Source organism: Cyrtonyx montezumae, unplaced genomic scaffold (genome assembly GCF_038088225.1).
Source record: "Cyrtonyx montezumae isolate F1298 unplaced genomic scaffold, pur_monq_1.0 scaffold_13, whole genome shotgun sequence".
Taxonomy (NCBI): domain Eukaryota; kingdom Metazoa; phylum Chordata; class Aves; order Galliformes; family Odontophoridae; genus Cyrtonyx; species Cyrtonyx montezumae.
The window spans coordinates 6,387,925-6,404,865 of NW_027071859.1; the positions used below are offsets into that span (position 1 = coordinate 6,387,925).

Sequence of the window (16,941 nt, forward strand, 5' to 3'; positions counted from 1 at the left end):
AACAGGTGGATCGCAGTTGGACTTTGTGTACTTTGCCCATCTAAACATATTTACCACTTTGTTTTTGCCAGTTTTCATTTGCCTGCTAAACCTCAGACGCTGTTGTCGTGTTTGCTAACACATATAATGAGGAGGAAAAAGTGTGAAACTGGAGAGTCTGCATGGCACCACAGAGAACTGGTTTTGTGTCGTTGAATGTTCTCTGTGTCCTCGTGCATGGTTTTTGTTAGTCGTCCTTAGTGCATCCGAATAACAACGTATCTCTGGCTCGTTTGGTTTCTAAACTGGAAAAGGACCTCATGCAGCTGTGAGGTTACGCAGCCTAACACTGGGCACCACAGCTTTGCAGATTTATCCTGCTGGTTTGTATAATGAGCTCATAACAGAGGCAGAGTACTTGAGAAATGGGGTTGAGATTAAAGGTGCCGTGCAATAAATCAGCACCAGACACGTTCTGGATGACTTCATCTCACAGCAGACGTTGTGTAAGGTAAGAGAAAATCGTGACTTCGAAAACAGCACTGCAGAAAATAAAGAGATGTAGGAAGTTACAGGAGGTCAGGAATCTTTATTCTGCATCACAGTGCAGGATGAAGGGGTGCTCTAAGGAGCGGAGAGGTGACGGAATCAGAACTGTCATAAAGAGAGCAGGGTGCAAACCACAGTGAGCTGGAAGCCAGAGCTGCCGTGGTCAGGGCTTTAAAAAGGAGCGCTGTGTACAGTGTGACCCTTGGGCTGGTGTGCGTTGGTGTAACTGTGTGAATTCATCACATCTGAGGGCTTGAGTGGGACCTGAAGTACTGGCTTGCTTCTTGTAGGGTGCGCTGATCTGCAGAGCCTCGATACCATGCAGCCAATGGAAAGGAAGAGGCAGGGCTACATCCACGAACTCATTCAGACAGAAGAGAGATATATGGACGACCTTCAGCTGGTCCTAGAGGTGAGACACCTTCCACGTGGAAAAACACCACCTTTGTCCTTTAGAATAACAGCAACAAAGAGCTGCTAAACAATTGTGAAGTGCCAGGGGAAGATGGGGAGGCTGTGTGAGCACCTCCCTTTCCTCGTGGATGTTACGTGGTTGTCACAGAGCCTGAAGAATCACGTGGAGAACAGAGCAGTGTCAGTGCTGACCTTAACCAAGAGGAGAGCGAGTGCTTTTTTTCTCCCAAGAACTGCTCACCTTGCTGATTTTTTCCACTGCAGGTTTTCCAAAAGCCAATGGCTGATTCGGGCTGTCTCACGGAAGGGGAAATGGGGCTGATCTTTGTTAACTGGAAGGAGCTCATCATGTCGAATACCAAGTTACTGAAGTGAGTACTCGCGTTTTCGTCTTGCGTTCTTGTGTGTATTTGCTGTGGGTGCAACGTGTGCATTCAGAACAGCTAAATGCAAGGCTGGATGGTCGTTTCTCTTCTCTTTAGAGCCCTGCGAGTGCGTAAGAAAACAGGGGGGGAAAAAATGCCAGTGCAGATGATTGGGGACATCTTGGCAGCAGAGCTCTCACACATGCAGGCCTACATTCGGTTCTGCAGCTGCCAGCTTAACGGGGCTTCGTTGCTGCAGCAGAAAACTGATGAAGAAGCTGATTTCAAAGACTACTTAAAGGTATTTTGTTCAGCAGCCTTTGTACCTGAGCCTTTCCTCTATAGTAGGAGCCTGTCTAACCAGCATCAACCAGATCAAAATAACACAGAGAAGTCAATCTTGCTAAGATCAGGAGAGAGTGTTCCCGGGATGGGTGGTTTATGTGCATCCTCAGCAAGTACTTTATTTCATTTCCCTTTCTGTCCCTCGTTACTTCGGTGTAGTGGTTAACCATAGAAAGCTACAGAGCCAGTGTCTGCACCTTCCCAAAACCCATGTGGTCGAAAGAGGGTGGAGTCTGTGGAGTTAAAATAAGAAAACTGTTGTGCTGAAACCAGTGGGGCATGGGGCTGCAGCTGGGGCTGGGCCTTCAGCTGCGCATTGTGAACTTCACAGGCAGACTGCAGAAAGAAATGAGGGATCGCTGCTGTACTGCAGCTGGTGCTGTGCCTTTGAAGCCATGAAGGGAGAAATGCCAGAACAGCTGACATCAGGTGTTTGCTTCTTTCATTGTTCTGGTTTTTTTTGAACCTGAGTGGAGCATATTATGTCAGAACAGAAGCTAGAATGGTTCTGAATGTTCGGACTCTGCATGGACAGCGGTGCTGCAGCGCTGTGCTGGCGAAGCATCTGGGCACAGTGACAGCGCTGACTTTCCTGTTTGTTCTAGATACAAGTGGACTGTGTTGTTTGCTAACCTAAAAGTCTTGAGATTTCTTGGAAAGCCTGAAAAAATTAGATGTGATCAGACCCTTTTCAGTGCAGTGAAGCAGCTCTTTCTTGATGAGTAATGCGATATCTCTGGATTGCACTGTAGAAACTCGCTTTGGATCCTCGCTGCAAAGGAATGCCCCTCTCCAGTTTCCTCCTGAAACCCATGCAAAGAATAACACGCTATCCTCTGATTATAAAGAGTGTGAGTACCCTGAGTGAAGTCTTGTACGAAAATGCTTTTGATTTTGGTCTCTATTGCAAAAGAAAAAAAAAAACCTTATCCCTTTATGGGGATTTCTGGAACACTGTGAAGCAGTATTTCCTGTGCTTACCTCCGATTTTGTCTTGTTTTCTCCTCATTTTATTCTACACCAGATTCTGGAGAACACTCCAGAAAGTCACCCAGATCACAGTAACCTCAAGCTTGCCTTGGAGCGTGCAGAAGAGCTGTGTTCTCAGGTTAACGAAGGGGTGCGTGAGAAAGAGAACTCGGACCGGCTGGAATGGATACAGTCCCACGTGCAGTGTGAAGGCCTTGCTGAGGTAGCTGCACTGCAGCACTCTGTGGCAGAGGCTGGGTCAGTTTGTTTTGGGAAGGCCCGAGCAGGGCAGCCTTCTTCTGTGGAGATGCTTAAAACGTGGATGCTTTCCTGTGTATCCTACTGTGGGGAAGCTGCTTCAGCAGGGGGTTGGACTAGAGGAGCTCCAGAGGTCCCTTCCAACTGCTACAGGTCTGTGGTTCAGTGCAGTGAGAGTGCTTGCCCACATCCCATACTGGGACACGATCCACTGCTGATCCCCTGGCAGAGATGTTGCTCGCAGCCATAATACGATGAGCCCCCATTGTTGAAACATTATTTTGGCAGTAGGGAATCTGTTTACCACTGTATAATGAATACCATTCAAACAGTTAAACTGTAGTAACTCCCAGCCCTAAAAAGAGGATTTTGAGCATTTTGAGCAGTGTCTGTTGTGAAGAGGGGCTGATGCCTGCATTCACTTGCTGCTGCTCACGGATTTTTGTCTCTCCTAGCAACCTGTTTTCAATTCCCTCACCAACTGCTTGGGACCACGGAAGCTCCTACACAGCGGCAAGCTCTACAAGGCGAAGAGCAGCAAGGAGCTGTATGGCTTCCTGTTCAACGACTTCCTGCTGCTTACCTACATGGTCAAACAGTTCGTCTCCTCCGGCTCTGATAAACTGTTCAGCCCCAAGTCCAACTCCCAGTTCAAAATGTACAAAATGGTGAGTGCAGGAGGTGCCCCGTGGTCCTGTTGACAGTAGTTTTTCTTTCAGTCCTTTGTTGCCTCCTTTATGTGGTGCCCTTGTATCCTACAACTTTCAAATTCCCTACAGAAAAACCATGTACTTCAGTATCCTTGTAGACTCTCAGCTTAATGTCGGGGTGGCAGTGCCACGGCAATGTTTGCTTTTCTTTCAGCCCGTGTTCCTTAATGAAGTCCTCGTGAAGTTGCCCACGGACCCTTCAAGTGATGAGCCAGTTTTCCACATATCACACATTGACAGAGTTTACACGCTTAAAACTGACAACATCAACGAGCGGTGAGTAGAGCGAATGTGAATTTGAGGTTAATCTTTCTGAAAGTGGCTGGGGCTGTGATCCTGGTGGACAGGGCTTTAGCCTCCCGTTAGGTCATGAGTTCCTCTGACTCTCATATGAATGACAAGTTTTCTTTCACTTTGTTCTGCTTGTAGAGCTGCTCTTGCAGTTAAATACAGCATTGCATCTACTGCTCCCAGATGTTGTGGTTGTATAGAAGAATAGTTCAGGACTGCCAAGTCTTGCATCCCATAGGACTCTTCCCCAGTCCTGGTCAGTCTTCCACGTGACCCAGCAATTTGTAATAAAACAGCTCACTTTTTTAGGCTGATACGGAAGCATGCCATGAGATTTAATGTGAAACCTCTGTAGCTTTAGTCCCTAAGTGAACTTAACTTGTGACGTCTCTGAAATCCAGTGGAGACAAAAAGGCAAAAGAGGATGGGTCAGAGTTGCTGATGATGAGGGATTCTGTGCCTGTGGTACAACTCTCACCTTGGGATTGCTCTTTGCAGCACTGCCTGGGTCCAGAAAATCAAAGCAGCTTCAGAGCAGTACATCGAAACTGAGAAGAAGAAACGTGAAAAGGCATATCAAGGTACTGAGTTCCACCTTCCTCCCTCACCCAGCAACACCAGTGTGTTCTGAACGATGCTGCACGTCTCTGGGGGGGGAACTCTCTCCAAAAACTGCCATTATTTATGGTTTTAGCCCATTTCTGACTTCTTTGTTTCCAGCTCGCTCGCAGAAGACCTCGGGAATAGGACGTTTGATGGTGCAAGTGATCGAAGCGACAGAGCTGAAGGCCTGTAAGCCCAACGGTAAGTGGTGGAAATAATCTCACAAAAGCCTCCTTGGGGAGCAGTCTGGTGATTTGGGAAACGTTGTGGTTAGAACTCCTGGACAAATCAGCCATTATTTAGCTTCAGAGGACTGAATGGAGAAACAGCTCTGTGCTACTGTAGGATTTAGGGATGTGTAACCCCATGTCTTCTGAGCAGCAGCGTAGATGTGCACTGAAGCTGGCTGTGGGCAGGGAGGGAGGTTTCTGCACTGCTGGGGTGTTTCACTGCTGCTTCTGTGCTTAGGGAAGAGCAACCCATACTGCGAAATCAGCATGGGCTCTCAGAGCTACACAACGAGGACCCTGCAGGACACCTTAAACCCCAAATGGAACTTTAACTGCCAGTTCTTCATTAAGGATCTGTATCAGGATGTCCTCTGTATCACCATGTTTGACAGGGATCAGTTCTCTCCTGACGGTGAGTGCATAAGCATTTGTTTTAGGAAAATAAATTGTTTTTGTGACCTGGGATGCACAGATCTTCACTAAGGGTCCACAGGTACAATTGCTTTCTCCAAAGTGTTGTGTGAAAAACAATGCTTCCTTAACTGTAGAGGCTGAATGGCTGCCCAGAGCCAGCAGTCATATTCGATCCCACTCAGGAACAGAGTTATTTTTTGTCAAGCTGGGAAGAAACTGAAAGATGTCTTTCACTGTCGTCGTAGGCAGTGCCTGAAGTTAAAGTGCCAGGCTGTATTTGCACAGTGCTAAGGTGATAAGCTTTCTTCTGCTTGGAAACAAAACACGTTTTTTTTTGCAGTCTGCTTCTGGTAGTCTTTAGAAGTGATACATAAGCATAAATAAAAGTTGGCTGAGCCAAAGTACTTAATGGTCTTTGTAGCAGTGCAGCTGATGTGTATAGGGGTGCCATCGCTCCATTCTGACCTTCCAGCTCGAGGTCTGAGATTGTCACTTGTAATAAATCTTAGATGTTGCGGATAGAACTTTTCAAGTGTGATAGTAAAGAGACATTAACAATGGTAGTAACAACTGAATAACCACAGGTAGTGCACGAAATCAAAGTCTGCGTGGTAATGAAACCGCATGTGGTGAAAAACTGCTATACAGCCCTGAGCTCTCCTTTCTGGCAGGGACAGCTTCCCCTTCAGGTGGCACGTGGTGCTCCCCTGCACCCCATGTAGCACTGCTTCCAGGCTTCCTGAGCTTCATGTCTTTACTTAAAGACATCCTGCGCTCGTTTTTGTTCCACAGATTTTTTGGGTCGCACTGAAGTTCCTGTAGCAAAAATCCGAACAGAACAGGAGAGCAAAGGCCCCACGACAAAACACTTACTGCTGCACGAAGTGCCGACCGGGGAGGTCTGGGTCCGTTTTGACCTGCAGCTCTTTGACCAGAAGACACTCCTCTGAGAACACTTCCTTCCCTTCTGAAGGACAGACGAAGCTGACCTTGGTCTGGAATAAGATTCCTTGCCCTAAGCTCCTCGTTAAGCAGAATGCCTGCTGCTTTCAGGTCCCCTCGCTCAGCGGTCGCGTGTCGTCCCTTGCTGCGTTCAGAGCTGTCGTTGATCTATGCAAACACAAACTGTATACAGTCCCGTAGCTCAGTGCCTTTTTTTATTATGTTGGAAGATATTGTTTTTGGATGCCAATGGTTCAGGGCCACAAAAAGTATGATGTCGGCATCAAAACGGATGGATGTTTTACCACTCGGTCTAACGAGCAGACTGAGGGGTGGTTGAGTTTAGCACCAGAATCATTCCATTTCAAACCTGAAAAGTGATATCCACTGGAACCTTCCTGCCTCAGGACGATTGTTTTAAAGGTGAAATGCTGACGAAGCCTTAGCACTGGAGAGTTCTCCAATCTATTTGTATATCTTTAAGAATCGAGTGTAGTTCTCCACTTGACTTAATTCTGCACTGAAATCAGTAACTGCAACTTCATTTCCCCTTCCTCTTCAGTTGGATGAATCGTTCTCTGCTGAGACAATGTCACTGTAAAAAAGAACTAAGAGAAAATGGTTTAAATACTGTGACCCACGATAATGTGGCAAAATACCTTCCAGCTTTTGGTTTTCCTAAATCTAAGTTATTTGTGTACAGTTCCTTGGTTTTGCAGACCTCCATGTGAATCTTGAAGCTTTGACATTGCCAACATGTATATAGAGAGAGTAAAATATAAGTTTATTAATGTAATTTGTCTACAGATGTTTATTGAGGCATAGTGACTTTTACAAAGTATATTTTATTGTACAAGGGGATGTGAAATAGTGAGAAAAACTTACTTATGGGATTCAATTCAAGAAAAGTTTATTCAAAGTTTAAAATGTTTGCTCGGAGGAGCTGTTAGCACAGCGTTCATCTGTGAGATGAGACTGGCTGCGAGCAGAAGCTTTCATCCGGGCACCAAACCCGGGGCTGATTAAGACGAGACTGTTTGTAAAGGGTTTGATATGTTGTAACCTCCTTCCACTGGCGGCCCTGAACAGCAGGTGTGCCCCCCCTTTCCCGTTCCACACTTGGCTGCCATCTGCGCACCCTCCTGTTACAGAGCTCAGTCAACCTCCGTTACTTTTAACAGTTTTCTGTGGTTCAGTATTTCTAATCCTAAATAAAACTCAATCTTGGCAACGTGGAGAGATGGTGTCTGTACTGTGGGAGAGCTGCTGGTTTAAGGCTTGGGCATCAGAGCTGCTGTGCAGGGGGGGACTGCAGAGGAACAGTACCTGAATCTGCATGGCACCAACAGCTCCGTGCAGTACTGCAGCACCCGAAGCTAAATGCAAGCTTTGCCATTCCCCTCCCGCTGCTGCAAGTAACAGCCCCAGCATTTCATACGTTTCTTTGCCTGCAGGAGCACTACTTTAAGCTAATGAGTTTATTGCAGTTCTCAGAAGACCTGGCCCACTGTGGCTTGCACAGAAGACCTGATGTATGTTTTGCAGACTGTACCTCCTGATGGCTTTGCTTGGTGCTACAGACATCTGGAGGAGAGGTGATGTCATCTGCTTGCACTGTCTTTGTGGTGGTCCACGACTCTCATCCTTCAAACAGAAATAAAAACTATTGTCCAGGAGCAGGGCCGCCATCGCCCAGCACAGCTTCCTGCACTAGCTCTTTCCCACGCTGAGTTACTCCAGGAAATGGTTGTCTTTGTGACCAGCTTCCCTTCTAGAACTTGCTGTTAGCCAGTAACTGCTCTAACGATTATGCTGGACAAAGGCTCGGGCAGCAAGAGGCATAAAGCTCCAGGCCATGGGCTCAGGGGGAGAGGGCCTGCTTCAAGGACATCCGGCTCCCAGCTGAGCTTTGATGTTCTTGTCTGCTGTGTGCAGGACTTCCTTTAACTGTTGTGCTCTGCAGCAGCAGAGCCAGGGAGCTTTCAAAAAGAGGTGAATCGGAGCACTGCGACTTGGGGAAACAAGAAATATGGTTCTTCAATCTCGGATGCTCCTCTTGCTGTGAGAGCACGCCAGCTCAGGATCGCTGCTGTTCTCAGCTCAGCTTGCAGGGCAGCACTGAGCATCACACTCTGGGTTAGAGCTCACAGAACTGTAGGAGTTGGAAGGGACCTCCAGAGATCATCAGTCCCACCCCCTGCCCAAGCAGCTCCCTAGCCCAGGTTGCACAGGTAGGCATCCAGGAGGGTCCTGAACATCTCCAGAGAAGGAGACTCCACCACCTCTCTGTGCAGCTGTGCCAGTGCTCTGTCACTGCACTGTGAAGAAGTTCCCACACACACTGTGCAGAACTTCCTATGCTTCAGTTTGTGGCCATTTCCCCTCGTCCTATCACCACACACTGCTGAGAAGAGCTCAGCCTTGTATGGAGGCTCCGTGTAACTCCAAAAGCTGAGAGCTGCTCTAGTGGTGAAATCCTTTCATATCCCCAGTAAAGCATCCAGGAGGTACTCCATGGCTTGTACTGCTCGTAGGGAACAAAGAGGATTTACCTGGTGTCAGTACCAGGCTGTCCCTCAGAAGCACAGCAGCTCTTACCTCCTGGTTCGGTGGAGCTCGCTGGCGATGTATGTGTACGGAACCCTCAGCCACTCGATGGCACCCATGTGCTGCCGGCTCAGGGGAAGCAGGGGCAGTTCCTGGAGCTCTCTGCTACTGCACGGCCTCCCTGAGGAAGGGGAACAGCAAGGAAGGGGGGGCCTCCCCCAGCGTGAAAGGTTTCCAAGGGATACTGATGACTGAACATACCTGTCTCGCAGCGCTTGGCGATGCCTATCTCTGTAAACTTCTTCTGAACGGCTTTTAACAGAGGATCCTGCAGAGCTGGTACCGAGACCTGCAACAGTTATTCCAAGCTTAAGCACTTAGGCAAGCATTTTAGGAGAGCGTCTCAAAGAGCAAAGTCAGACAAATGGGAACTTGAAGGTACTGCTGGTTAGCAGGGAGGAATATCAACCTCAGTTTCAATGAATGAAAAAGGCACAGACCTGAGTGGCCCCAGTTCTTAGAGACACTGAGCATCGCTCCTCACTCAGACCACATCATGTTCAACTCTGTCCCAAGTGATGAGAGGTGGAAGGCCCCGAGGGCTCACAACGCCCAGGAAAGATTTAGAGAACCACACTTTGTGGATCTGTGGCTGAGTCCTTCCCACCGGCCTCTCCCACCCTCTCCACAAGGCCGTGGTGCATTTGCTGTGACCAATACAGCACAGAGTACCCCACCTTCCAGCAGTCAGTGCACGTCTTCAGGAACAGCGGGTCATATTCTGATGGGTCATAAGTTTCCAGAGCCACGAAGCCCTGTGGGAGAAGCAGGTTGTGACTGTGGTGTAACAGGCAATGCAGGCATATGTATACTGTTAAGTACTTTCATGAAGCATCCAGGCATAAGTACAGACTAAAAGGTTAATTATTATTAGGGCAGTGCAGGTAGTGGAAATTCTGTTCAAGGATTTTGGTCAGAGAAGGAAATAGATCTTAAAGGGCTGAGCCCCACCAGCCTCATTTTTTCCTTTAAATGAAGGTTTCCAGCTTTCCTGTGGACACAGTTCTCCAGCGGTCACAGCAAGGAAAGGACCCAGGCTGTGGATCTCTGCCCCATACACTTCTTTTTGGAGGTCAGTGGCTGAGAGCTGGAAATACCATACCTGGAACGAGTCAGAAGGCCAAACATAATGCCAAACCAAACCAACCAATCCAACCCAACCCAAAGGGAGCCCTGGGACCTCCAGTAAGTGCAAGAGTGCCTAATGTGCCTTGAACTGCAAAGTTTTAGTGCCACCCCCTGGTTAATTATTGTATATCATCCTATTACAGTAATGGCTGAGGCCTCAGTGCTGGGTGCTGTGCCACGCACCCACATCCGATCCCTTTGCACACTCCATTGCACCACATTTGGCCTTGGGACCGGCAAAAAGAAGAAAGAGAAACTGGACAAATTTACATAGAAATAGGGAATGGACTGGTGGCAGAGGCACAGAAAAGTGAGATCCAGGGAAAAGAACAAAAAGCCTACAGGGCAGGGAGCAGTGCGAGAGAAAACGGACAAAGGGAAGGGAGGAGAAAGAAATGCACAGCCAAACTCAGGATGTGAATCAATCCAAAGTGTCTTAAGTTCTGCAGAATGTGTCATGTGCTGCTATAATTAATGCAAACATACACTAACAGTGATGGTGTTATTCTGAAGGGCTTCAGCCCACTGAGGCTGGGAGAAAGGGTGCAGGTTGGTCACTGGTGGTGGGTGCACTTGTTCAGGGAGAAGAGCGCAACTCCAGTGCAACAGCCACTGTGTTTGAAGGTCACCCAGCAAAGTCCTGGCACTTCAGCACAGGAGCTTGCAGGATGCACTGAAGCAGCCCCAGACGTGCAGGGTACACCTAACACATCTAAATGCCAGGACTCTGGCTGAAGGACTAATTCAGCCTGTCGTCATTAAGTGCAGTTTAAATGCATGGACCTTTCACGTCAGACTTTTGAAAAATGCACTGTTTGCTCTCATTGCAGCACCACAGCTCCCTCAGCGTTCTCATTTCTGGGTAGGAAGCTTGTTTACAGTCTCATAAATCCACCGTGCAGTGGTTTCTACTGACAACAAAAGCCTGCCCTGTATAAAATATTATGCTATTTCTAGGAGACAATCAGACTGCTCTCATTGCTCTAGGTATCTAATCCAGAAATGCAGAAAGTTGTGGAATCTCTTAAACAATTATATGAAATTCAGAGCAGCAAAAAGAAGCATTTCCTCCAGTGACTGCTGGCATTTGATTTCGCCTGGTGAAGCTCTGTTGATTGAGCTCACAGAGTGAAATCCACTGTTTCACTGTCAGAACCCAGCGGTGCTCAGTGCTCCGAGCAAGGGGACTGTTGTTATCTGAGGGTGAATTTGAACAGCTGACTTCAATGATGTGTGCCACAATTAGAGGTCCTCAGGAAGAGTAAGTTATAAATAAGGCATGCTGGAGCTACGGGCTGGTCAGCTAACAGCAAATAGCAGCCAGGACCCAGCCTCGACCACAAGACTTTCCATAGCAGAAATTTGCATCTTGATACCTTCTTTTTACAGTAGTTTAAATAGAGAGAGAGTTGTTCTTCCCTCCTCTTCTGTATTTCTTTCCTCGACTGGCTATCCATTTTGTCCTCAATTTTCCCCAGCAGTGGCTCTGAAACATCCTCAAGCCATTTCTTGTACAGGATCTCCTTCTTTCTCAGGTTTAAGAAATCATGGTGCCTCAAATACCTGTCCACCTCCTGAGTGAAAAATGGGAAATAAGCACGCAACACATTGGCCAAACCCCTTAATGAGTTCACAGACAAAGCCATGCAGTACTGCTGACCTGATCTGACTGAGCACTGCTGCCCGACTCGCCAGCCCTCCCTTCCTCTCCTCCCTCCCTCCTCTTGGCTCCAAGCCCTTCCTTGTGTGGGCTCCAGCAGTCAGACTGCATTATTTTAACCACAGTGCAGTACTGGCTGAAAACTATTCTTTCTTTTTTTTTTCCTCAGGTTAGTGGGAAAAGGATTTTCTTCCTCCAGCAGTGACAGTCTGCTGGGTTGGGTCAGCCCTGCTGTCCATTATTCATGGTCTCTCCACCATCAAATCTCATCCACAGAACAAAAGTTAGGTGCAAATAGGCACTAAAGCCACTGAAGAGTGGCGACTGCAAAGCTCAGGGTTACCAGTTCAGTCCTGTCCTCAGGAGGCTGTATTTCTGAATTCAGTTTTCCAAGAATGTAGAGAACTGACATTTCATTGTAATTCATCGATGGAGAGAAAGGTTTTTATGTAGAGGAAAACAAACAGCAAGTGAGAGAACAGAGACCATTTCTTACCCTCACTAAATACTTTTCTCTGTCTAAGATGGACTGAGCAGAAGCAATGATTTCTCTGCTTTCATCAGGAGCCGCCTGACAAAACAGCAACAAAATACATGAGGTAAAAGCAGGAATTACAGCAGCAGCCAGAATTACCTTAGAATTCAACACAGTTACTTGTGCTGGGGTTTAAGGCACGCTACACCCTAACACAGCCAGCAGAACAGCACAGATGTCAGTGAGCCTTGCTCTGAATAGTTAGATTATACAAACATAACTCAGACTTACAGGACCTTGCAAACAAACATCTTTTATTCCTCCCTTCATACCTTCCGTTGTACTCCACTCCTCCATTCGTACCTTCACGTGGTAGAAGTCCTTCTGTGTCAGCCAGTATCTGCTAGTATTTGCCTTCCCAAATAGTCTACTGCAGATGAAACTATTTGCTGCATCACTCCTTGCTGGTGCTGTGGGGCACCTCTGGATAAATAAAAAATAAAAATAAAAAAAAAGGAAAAGGTCTGTGTGAAAAATTCTACCTGCTTTATAAAGATCAAGTTGTCATCTGGGTTCCACACTCAGGCTACAAACTGAGATACAAGAAGTTCACCTACGAGCTTCACACCACGCTGCATTGCAAACCTCATTCTCTCAGGGCAGGACCTACAACAAAACATCACTAACAGTTCTCTGCAGCACTTCAGGAGAGGAGAACATTTCACACACACGAAACAGAAGCACTGGAGATAGGGATATCCCAACCATTTGAATGGTGAGAGCACTTTTCAAATGAATATTCATATAGGATCAGTTCTACAGAGCCACAGTGGAAGTGGCTCCTGTGATAGCAGAGCAGTGCTTACTGAGTCAGCAGAGTGTTCATGCAGACATAAGACAGGCTGCAAGTGGGATACCTGAAGAGCTCAGGCAGGTGCTGGGCAGAGAAGGCAGTGTCTGTGAGTACCAGCTCCCAGTGCCACGACAGGAACAGGCCCTCAGTTATGCACAGGTTTCACACGCCCTGAATTTTGGTTCTTCAAATCAGCATTCCCAGCTGAAGGAATGCAGAGGGATGCTCACCTGGCACAGCTTTTGCTGACTGTGTTCTGCTGCAGGTGGTGGACTTGTAACTTGGGGAGCAGTCTCTGAGCCATCCACAGTACACATTGCTGGGGAGGCTGCAAGAAGCATTAAAACATTCAGAAACACAGAAAACTGTACACACAGAGAAAGTAGTATTCTGCAATTCCAAATATGCAACAAAGCTCTACGGGAATTCTAACTGCAGCCAACCACACCAACAGGGGCTTTGGATCACTGTAAGTTACACGGAGGGAGACAAAGTATCACACTTAGGGGCAGATACGCTGACACTACCATCCGTTTTCATCCCCCTCATGGTAAACTTTGTTTCAAACACAGTGATCCACAATTACTCCAGAAGCTTCCAGGTTTCAAAACTGATCCAGTGTCATCAGATTCTGCCTTCTGACTGTTACTTCTTTCCTTTGTGCCTTTTTCAATTACGTAAAAGTTACCTTCGAGTAACCACCACATACCAGAGTGCATAGTTACATCTTAGCGGTTGGAAGCCAGTTCTAAGAGATGAAACTTACAGTCTGAGATGGAGCCAGGAAATGCCACCTCCTCCATTATGCTGCACCACTATGTTTTATAGAATCATTGCATCAAAGATCACCAAGGTGGGAAAAGACCTGTAAGATCATCCAGTCCAACCGTCCACCTATCACCAATATTTCCCACTAATATAAATTTCCTCTTGCTTCAGGAACTCTGTTCAGTAGAGCAGAACGTTTTCCTCTCCACTAACATACATGGTATCTCCCCAAGCACATGGTTTTGCAGAAACACTGAGAAGGCAGATTAATCATTTGTATGGCAGAAAGTAAATACCCTTAAACACAAGGCTCAGTCCTCTCAAAAGCCCCTGCTCTGACAAAAGCCTTTAAGAGAAGCTACCCTGCAGGGTCACATACAGTCACAGAATTATCTAGGTTGGAAAAAGAGCCCTCAAGATCAACTCCACACACAACATACTTGATATGTATATATACGTTATAAAAATCATATAAACACTTACTAGCAATGCACTGAATTCTATTGACCGCATAAAGGAAGATAGAGAATTTAGAAAGACAAATTAATTGCTTTTTATTCCTGTTAGATATGGTAAAATAAGATTACTTGTGTTTTTCAGGCGTACAGGTCAAATCCTCAGGCAGAAGAAATGGATTTGCTAGTCAAAAATGCCACATTCACGTATTCTTTTTCCCCTCAGAAGAGAAACTCTTCATACCAAGAAAACTGTTATGTATTAAAACACATTGGCACGAGGACCTTGCTATATTTACAACATGAAATTCTCTGAGAGGGTTTCCTCCCCAACCTTCCGTGTAAGGACCCCAGGGACAGCAGCACCCACACCAGAGCGACCTCGGGCCCGGGCGCCTCAGCGCCGCCTCAGAAATGGCACCGCCCCTTCCGCGTGTCCTTCCGCCTGAGAAAATATTCCCCACCCCACTACTTCCAGCCTCTCGGAAGAGGAGGAAACCCCCTCGGGACAGCGATTCGGCTCCGGACACAGGGCAGGCACCCACCGGCAGCTGCCCGGAGCCGAGGGGACGAGGCGGGGCAAAGCAGCAGTCACATCCCTCCGCGCCCGCCTCCAGCGGCGCGTAGCAACGCAAACATCGCAGCCGTGGTCACGGGGCCGACCCTTCCACCAATCAGAACGGGAGCGCGCCGCCGAGTGAGCCAATCGGAAGCCGAGGACGGTCCGCCTCTCGGGTAGGCGCGGTTGCCATGGAGACAGACTGCCCGCGGGGCGGCTCCTGCGGCCGTGGAAAACTGAGCGTAGGGATGCTTACGCTATAAAAGTTTTGAGGGCTTTTACAGCCCTTCTGGGGAAGGTGGCCGTTGTCCTGCTGCTCTGTTCTGCCGCTCTCCTCAGGTTTGGGATTTCCGTTGTCCTACTTACGTTGAGGGCTGGCATTACTTGCGCTGAAATTCCCCACGCAGGGGGATGCGGTTTCCAGTACAAAAGAGGATGCACCTTTAGACATCCGTTTCTTTCCAGGAAGATGACCCAGCTGCAGGCTCTGCTGAATGAAAGCCTCATCAGAACGAAGCACGTGGAGAACGCAGCCGCCATCAGCATGGACAAAAGGGAAATTGTCGCTTCCGCCTCCGGCTTCCACGTGAAGGAACAGTGCCGTGTGGGGCGACAGCAGCAGGACTCTGTGCAGACAGACTGGGGACTGTGTAGAAGCTGGGTTTAATTTCTTTTTTCTAATTTCCACTCAAAGATGGTGTAATTTTAAGTGAATTATCAAAGCAAGTGGGTGGGTGAAGAGCAGCTCATTGCTGTGCAGATATACACTTCCAGTCTGTAACACTGTGCTGTATGAACACAGGTGCCACCGGAGAATGCCACAAACCTCATCTGTGCTTTGCACGAGAACTTGCTGTGAGTCAGAAAGGAAGGGCTCTACTTCAAGCAGGAGCACTATCGCTGTGTTCGAGCAGACAAGCATTCCATCTATCTTCAAAATGTATGTTGCCAAGAGCTACAGCAGCCCTGAGGAGCTTGGAAGCCTCCTGCTTCCTTCTATTACTGTCTCTTGCCTTAAGCAGATGAAGGATTTCTTGTGTTGCTCTTGCCATCACTTGCCCAGCAGGTTGGGGGGAACTCATTCAAATTGCTGTGCAGCAACGCGTTAATCATCGGGAGCAACAATGGGCAATACAGCAAAGCAAAGGAAATGTTCTGCTGGTAGCCTAAATTGTGAGGCAATATGGGAGTGCACGCCCCCAACACTGTACCACTTGTCTGTATTATCTAGGCAGACGGAGGCCTCATAGCTGTGAAGACAAATGCTTTCATCCTGACTGCTACGTACAGAGCAGGCATGCATCCCAGTGTGTGCGTGGAAGCTGTGGAGAAACTTGGCAAGGCAACCACGTGTACTGTGCTGCACACACCTGGATACTCTGACCCACCTTCCAATTACTCAAAGAAACATGAGCTTCTCGGAGGGTTGCCGACTTTCCTTCTATGCCTATTTGAATCTTAGGACATCTTTAAGCTGCTTCCTCTCATGTTTTGTTTCGGAGCTACATAACACCAATGCCTGTTTCCTTTCCTCTTCTGCCAAACTTCCCTTTGTGGGACTCCTCTTAAGCTCCTCTCTTTTGAGTTCAGTGTTTCAAAGTCTTAGGGTTAACTCTCCCATTTTCTTCCTCATTGGAGAATAGAGCAAAACGAAGCCCTCTGCACACAAGCTGCAGAATCCTGACTTCATCTCATGTGCCAGGAAGATAAATAACAGATACACAGCTGTGTGGCTGTCCGTCGAGGATAAAACCCCTTTATTGCATCATCCAGATGGATTGAATGCCAAAGAGCAGATCCCAGGGTAGCCCTGATTTTCACCATGGAAACAAAGACGCTTCCAAGGAATGTATTTTTGTGCCCCCAATTAACCTATAAGTATGCCCACTTCCTTTCGCTGAATAGGAATGTAAATCTAGATCTACTGTGCTCTGTACTGTTCCTTGTCTAAGTAGGTGGAATTCATTTGTGTTTTGGGGCCTAAGCTGATCAGTTTGAGACGACACTGCCAGTAATAAATTCTTCATCAGGCCTTCACCTGCACCAGACTTTGTGCAGTTCTGGCAACGTGAGTTTCTTTCTGCTCTGGATGATTTCTTTGTGAAAACAAAATGACATTAGCTTTTACTATCTTATGAGAGAAATGATGCAAATGATTTAGGTTTAAAGTGGCCAGTGTTTATTCTGTAGAACAGATACCACCTCAGGAATACAGACACGAGGATTTTTACTGTGCAACCAGAAATAATGCTGTCTGCTCTTCCAATGAGAGCCTGAGGTGGAGCTGAACTCAAAACGAGCATCTCAATTACAGCAATTCTGTGTATGATTTTCATCCCTTTGATTTCTAAAAGATTGATTCCCTCG

General features: G+C 47.4%; 3 protein-coding genes across 6 annotated transcripts in view; 2 read left to right on the forward strand and 1 right to left on the reverse strand.

Moving 5' to 3' along the window:
- The window catches only part of ITSN2 (intersectin 2), a 64,688-nt gene extending 58,611 nt beyond the window's left edge, over window positions 1–6,077 (forward strand). For 3 of the 4 annotated variants that reach the window (XM_065730642.1, XM_065730643.1, XM_065730644.1), the window contains 11 exons: window positions 819–940; window positions 1,207–1,313; window positions 1,425–1,608; window positions 2,405–2,503; window positions 2,677–2,844; window positions 3,335–3,547; window positions 3,744–3,865; window positions 4,379–4,461; window positions 4,601–4,684; window positions 4,952–5,125; window positions 5,920–6,077. In XM_065730642.1, coding sequence (XP_065586714.1) covers window positions 819–940; window positions 1,207–1,313; window positions 1,425–1,608; window positions 2,405–2,503; window positions 2,677–2,844; window positions 3,335–3,547; window positions 3,744–3,865; window positions 4,379–4,461; window positions 4,601–4,684; window positions 4,952–5,125; window positions 5,920–6,077 — 1,514 coding nt within the window. Of the gene's footprint in view, window positions 1–818; window positions 941–1,206; window positions 1,314–1,424; window positions 1,609–2,257; window positions 2,504–2,676; window positions 2,845–3,334; window positions 3,548–3,743; window positions 3,866–4,378; window positions 4,462–4,600; window positions 4,685–4,951; window positions 5,126–5,919 lie in introns of those variants that run through there. The other variant, XM_065730645.1, reaches the window with a different exon arrangement.
- A 1,510-nt stretch (window positions 6,078–7,587) lies between these two features.
- On the reverse strand, window positions 7,588–13,109 carry FAM228B (family with sequence similarity 228 member B). Its single transcript, XM_065731126.1, has 8 exons — window positions 13,023–13,109; window positions 12,303–12,422; window positions 11,961–12,035; window positions 11,181–11,378; window positions 9,354–9,431; window positions 8,878–8,965; window positions 8,668–8,797; window positions 7,588–7,713 (listed from the first exon to the last, which is right to left on the reverse strand). Exons 1-8 carry the CDS (start codon window positions 13,107–13,109, stop codon window positions 7,671–7,673), a joined length of 819 nt encoding a protein of 272 aa, XP_065587198.1. The 3' UTR covers window positions 7,588–7,670.
- Window positions 13,110–15,043: 1,934 nt separating this feature from the next.
- On the forward strand, window positions 15,044–16,036 carry PFN4 (profilin family member 4). The gene is made up of 3 exons (XM_065731068.1): window positions 15,044–15,222; window positions 15,439–15,514; window positions 15,806–16,036. The coding sequence occupies exons 1-3, from the start codon at window positions 15,044–15,046 to the stop codon at window positions 16,034–16,036; spliced, it is 486 nt and encodes a 161-aa protein (XP_065587140.1).
- Window positions 16,037–16,941: the final 905 nt, after the last annotated feature.

Bases quoted from the DNA above. Each gene is read 5' to 3' on its own strand.
- FAM228B (XM_065731126.1), bottom strand. From the start codon at position 13,109: ATGTGTACTGTGGATGGCTCAGAGACTGCTCCCCAAGTTACAAGTCCA. The intron at 12,423-13,022 runs GTGAGCATCCCT...TTATTTATCCAG, and splicing joins GTCAGCAAAAGCTGTGCCAG to AGGTGCCCCACAGCACCAGC. The intron at 12,036-12,302 runs GTACGAATGGAG...CTGTTTTGTCAG, and splicing joins AGGACTTCTACCACGTGAAG to GCGGCTCCTGATGAAAGCAG.
- PFN4 (XM_065731068.1), top strand. From the start codon at position 15,044: ATGACCCAGCTGCAGGCTCTGCTGAATGAAAGCCTCATCAGAACGAAG. The intron at 15,223-15,438 runs GTGTAGAAGCTG...GCTGTGAGTCAG, and splicing joins GTGCAGACAGACTGGGGACT to AAAGGAAGGGCTCTACTTCA. The intron at 15,515-15,805 runs GTATGTTGCCAA...TGTATTATCTAG, and splicing joins ATTCCATCTATCTTCAAAAT to GCAGACGGAGGCCTCATAGC.